The sequence below is a fragment of the Alligator sinensis genome, unplaced genomic scaffold, assembly GCF_000455745.1.
Source record: "Alligator sinensis unplaced genomic scaffold, ASM45574v1 scaffold156_1, whole genome shotgun sequence".
In the NCBI taxonomy this organism is placed as follows: domain Eukaryota; kingdom Metazoa; phylum Chordata; order Crocodylia; family Alligatoridae; genus Alligator; species Alligator sinensis.
The window spans coordinates 105,451-110,437 of NW_005841844.1; the positions used below are offsets into that span (position 1 = coordinate 105,451).

Below are 4,987 nucleotides of genomic sequence, written 5' to 3' on the forward strand. Positions count from 1 at the left end.
CAGGGCAGCGCCGGGGCTGGGAGCGGGGGAGGCGCTGGTGTGGGATTTCGGGAGGCTGTCGTGTGTGCAGCTCCCCTACGCTGTCAGCTCGCCCCTGGTCGCCGTGGCTATAAACAGCTGCCCCTCCACCCCTGCCCCCTAGCAGAATCCTAGACATTGAGGGTTGGAAGGAACCCCAGGAGGTCATCTAGTCTGACCCCCTGCTCAAAGCAGGACCAGCCCCAACTAGATCATCCCTGCCAAGGCTTTGTCTAGCTGGGTCTTAAACTTACAACCTTGTTGGGTGGCCTGTTCCAGCGCTGACAAGCATTTGAGAGAGTGCCCCCCACCTCCCGAGTGCCAGCTCTGCCGTGGCTTTCACTGTGGCATCGCAGCTTGACGGGTTTGCCTGTTTGTCCCAGCAGCCTACTCAGGATTTGTGAATGGAGAAGGGACCGACGTGACTGAAAATGAAGTTTACCATGAAAGAAACAGCAGGCGTGTGGGGACTGTCCAGCTCTTCCAGACCAGGGCAGGCTCCGAGTATGAAGAAGAGAGAGACAGAGGGGTTACTTCCTCCGGGGATTATTTTATTGAGCTCCCAAGAGGTATGTGTCGTTGTCCCCCCCACCCCCAACACATTTCAGGGATATGCTGTGCTGCATTAACTTTGTCTGTGGGAAGGGGAAAGAAATGAACAGAGCAGGTTGTTAAAAGGAAGGAGTTTTCACTCTTTGGTACTGGAGTCACCTGGAAGTGAATGAGTTACCCAGGGATTTCTTTACTATCAGTCTACTGGAGTAAGAGTCCCAGAGCAGTGTGGCATGCTCCCACAACTAGTGAGGTAAATTCTGCTCTCAATTAACTTTGTGTCATAGTCATGATTCAACAATTGCTCTGATTCAGCAAAGTACCTGAGCAAATGCTGAAGTTCCATTGACTTCAAAGCATGCTTTTAAAATTAAACAGGATACTTTATTCAATAGGTATTGATTTAAGTATGTGCTTAAATGCTTTCTTGATTTGGGACTTCATACCTGGGGCTACTTGTGGGGTGCTGAGCAGGGTATGACTAGCAGATGGATGGATGAGGAAAAAGTTTCTGTAATCAAAGTGAACTCTCAGCCTTTGTCTGGAAGTAGAGGACAGCTAAAGGCAGAAACACCATTGCAAGAGAACAGGACAGATCGTGAGAGCCAAAGGGGCTTTTCTGTCTTTGACTTACATATGCTAAGCCCTGAGCCATGAGAGAAGGAATACTTGTGGGGGGAAGAGATGCGGGCAGAGAGCCAGGCCAGGCCAGAGTGTTCCCACAGAAATTCCTGGCTCGTGTGCTTTGTGTCACAGTTCAGTTTTTTTTAGTAGTTCTATGTTTGTGCTTCTTTGCCTTCTGTTACCGTGAAGTCCCCTGTGCTCAGACCCAGGGCTGCATTCTTATGACCCCCAAATCCCGACAGACATGCTTCTTGTTCCCCCGAGTCCCTGGTAACACTTCTTAGATCCAGCACTCTGTTCTCTACTCTGGACGTTCATTTTTGTAATGCTTAATGCAGTGCTATCTCCAAAGTGGAGAAGGGGAAACTGCAGTTAAAGGGTTTGTATAACAGCACGGTTATTGTAGTAACATACTCTCTCTCTCTCTCTGGGAAAATCCTGTAATATTTAATGACATCAAGAGGAGATGGAAATAGCTCTATAAACCTATACCATTTAATATCGGAGATTCTTTCCATCACCCCACAGCAGTCTTTTTTGGGCCTGGGTTTTCTTATTCAGTTCTGTAGGTTGGTCCCAGAAAATGTACAGGTTTCCCTCACTTTATGTGGGTTCTGTATGTGTGAATTCACTCATATGCAATGACCCTTTTTATACCAAAAATTCATTATATGCACGGTAAATTCACTCTTATGTGATTGGTGTGGTGGAAGCCCGCAGTTAGCTGCTTTGTGCGGTGCATTGTGGGAGTGATGCGCACCAAAATATAGTCCCCTGTGTGGATCTGTGCTTCTCACTTGTTGTCTCTGATACGCATTTCTGTAGTTGCCATCCCCATTATGATAGTGCCCTGTGCTTGTGTGTCCTGTCTGCTGTTGGTGAGTACTAAAATTGTCTTGTAAAAGTGGTAGAAATGGGTCTGGGGGCCAGTACAGTCGAGGTCTTGGAACATATCCCTATTACTTGCATTGTAAAGTTGGTTCCCTTTATGCACATTTGAGTTATGTGCGGTTTTCCAGGAATGCATGTACAGCATAAAGTGAGGGAAACCTGTATATGAAATTTTATCACACTCCTTTATATCCTGCAGGGCTCTGTCTTGTGGGTTAATCCAGTGGGTTGGTTTGTTTCCCAGCCCTATCAGTAATAGTCACTGCTTTGTCGAGGAGGGAAATTGCCTGTGACTCCCTGCTCACCACCCACACATTGCTACCCTTCATACCTAGCTGGGAAATGCCACTACACTGTCCCTTCTGCAGAGGTGCTTGGTTCAGGATTTGCTCTCTTGTGCTCTCTGTCCATTTATGTCTGGTTTCTCTTACCAGGGTTTGGGCCAAAGAATGTCCCATTGAATAGTGCAGGAGGCTAGGCTTTAGCTTGATTGTGACCAGGATTTGACACGCAGACAAATTCAGACCTGGTGTTAACAGCATAACTCCACTGAGGTCACCAGGTTTACGCCAGCATACGCCAATGCTGACTGGACCAGAGATCAATGTTTCGTACTCTAGTCTTTCCTCATTTTTTGTTCCCCTTCCTGTCTTGTCTCTGTTCCTGTCATTTTCTGACGTACACTGTCTAGCTTTACAGCACCAGGATGAGCTATTGCATCCAAAGGGAGTCAGTTCTGGGGAAATTTGCCTCCATCTCTTTCTGTGCTTTCCATTAAACAATCTTTCTCTTCCTTTCTTGTCCCTATTAGAATCTCTCCTCATCACTGCTCCTCCCAGTTCTCTCCACCTCACTTTGATCCCATATCCCTTCCATTTCTCCACAGATATTTCTGCCCTCTTCAAATGGGGCAGATCATTCTTCCCTTCCAATAGGAATCAGTGAGCTTTTGGAAGGGTGAAAAGCATCCACACAGGTGCATGAGTTGATGGGCCCAGAATCTTTCTGGGTTGAATAGAAAGAACAGGAAGTAGCTCTGGGGAGTCAAAGGCTCCCATTACACATTACACTTATGCTGTGATTTAATGTATTCATTGCAGCATAATTGACAAGGGTGCTGTACGTGCACACAGTCTGAGGCATCATAAAATGGCAGATCCGCCATAAAATTGTTCCACATATAATGTAGACAATTTTATGGCTGCTTTGTATGATGCTTTACACTGAACATGTAGCTGAGCCAACAATCACTGATTCTTGCCTGGGGCTGGGGACTGCACTAGGATCCAGAATGAGCCCCAGTGCAGTCCCAAGCCCACGCCGACAATCAGCTGATTGTCATCCCTGGCTGCATCCCTGTGGGCACCCAGTTTTCAACTTGCCAGTGCAGGGGGAGCCTGGAATCATAATCTCAGGCTTCCCCTGCACTGACAAGTAGGACATGATAGGGATCTGATCCTCAATCCCAAAGTCATGCCTCCTGCTACACACATGTGGCATGGCAGGAAATGGAGTTGGGACTGGGGATTACATCCAGTGGTGCATCTAAGTGAATATTTGTCGGGGGCCAGAGTCACCAATTCTTGCTGCCTCTGCACTGTCTAGGCCAGTGTTTATACAAGTGAAAGCTTATAGTGCCCAGGGGCAATCATGGGTAGTTCCAAGGGGTTAAATTTTATTATAATATGAAGCAAAGGAAATCAGGCTTCTCTAGTTCTTGCCCACTCTCCTATCCATGACTTAGTACCCTCTGTCAGCCTCAAAATTCACACAAATGGGATGGGGTTATTGTTATTATTGAAATGCTTCACTCTAACTTGCATGGTAAATATAAGGGGCTGTGCCAACTTTGCCCTTGGAGTGAGGGCTTTCTACTATGAAATGGATGATAAATAATGCTTTTCTCTGGGTTGGGAACCCCTTCTGCTTTGTGCTCTTTAGGAGTGCCGCATGTCTCCTTCCAGTCCCTGTCAGGTCTAGAACCTCTAGCTGCTCTGTCAATCTTGCCAGTGGAGGGGAAGAGTGTCTGAGCTATTCCAAGGAACTGAAGTCAGGAACATCCTCTCTGCCCCCACTTCTTATGCCCCTGCTCATCCATACCCTTCCCACTTGCTATTCCTATTAGCCCATTCCTGATGCCTGCTGGCCTGAATGTAGTAGTGGTCTTATCAGATAACTTCTCCCAAATAAACACCAGTGGTGTTACCTTTGTTCCTCTGATCTCATGACAGAGGGACACAAGCACAAAGATCTAGGAGTGGGTGGCAGCTGGGGAGCCAGTTTGGAGGAGAGTAAGCAGCCCAGTGTGGTTCTGCATGTCTTTTCCTGGCCCCTGTGATAGCATGTTCCTGTGAGCACTGCCCTGTACTGCTAGTCACAATGCCTGCAGCAGAGAGATAAACCAAAGGGACCCCTAACTGGAAACAGGAAATTCTTGTACATAATATTTTGGTTGTCTTTTCTTGGTTCTTCACTAAATTATAACACTAAAAGCTCCTGCACTGCTGAGAGTGGCTCCTTCCCCCATTTCTCTGTACATGGTGCCTTCTAAAGCTGTAAAATAGCATGAGGAAGGAAACAAGGGCTGCAGTCCATGGGACCAAGGGCAGCACTGGGGGAATCTAAAAGTATTCTTCAGTTGTATTTAAGCCTCATGGCTTTGTTTCTCTATGTGCCCAAACTTTGTAGTGCCTGAAAGTTCAGATGTATTGACCTTAGGGGTGTTACTTGAAGAGTGAAGCACTGTTCCAAGTGAGTGAGGGCATTAGAATCTGGCCCTTAATGATCAGCATTGCTGAATGTCCTATGTTTTCTGGAGTTGTTCCAGTTTCACTGCAAAACTGAAAACTAACGTGATGTTTGGATGCCCGGTGGTTCCTTAGCTGCCTTATGAACACCACAG

General features: G+C 46.9%; 1 protein-coding gene across 1 annotated transcript in view; it reads left to right on the top strand.

Annotated features, from left to right (window-relative positions):
• Positions 1–391: 391 nt before the first annotated feature.
• Positions 392–4,987, top strand: part of HBEGF (heparin binding EGF like growth factor) — a gene marked incomplete at its 5' end in the record, with an annotated part of 15,216 nt that continues 10,620 nt past the window's right edge. Inside the window, one exon of the mRNA XM_025205855.1 lies at positions 392–587. Coding sequence (XP_025061640.1) covers positions 392–587 — 196 coding nt within the window. The remainder of the gene's footprint in view (positions 588–4,987) is intronic.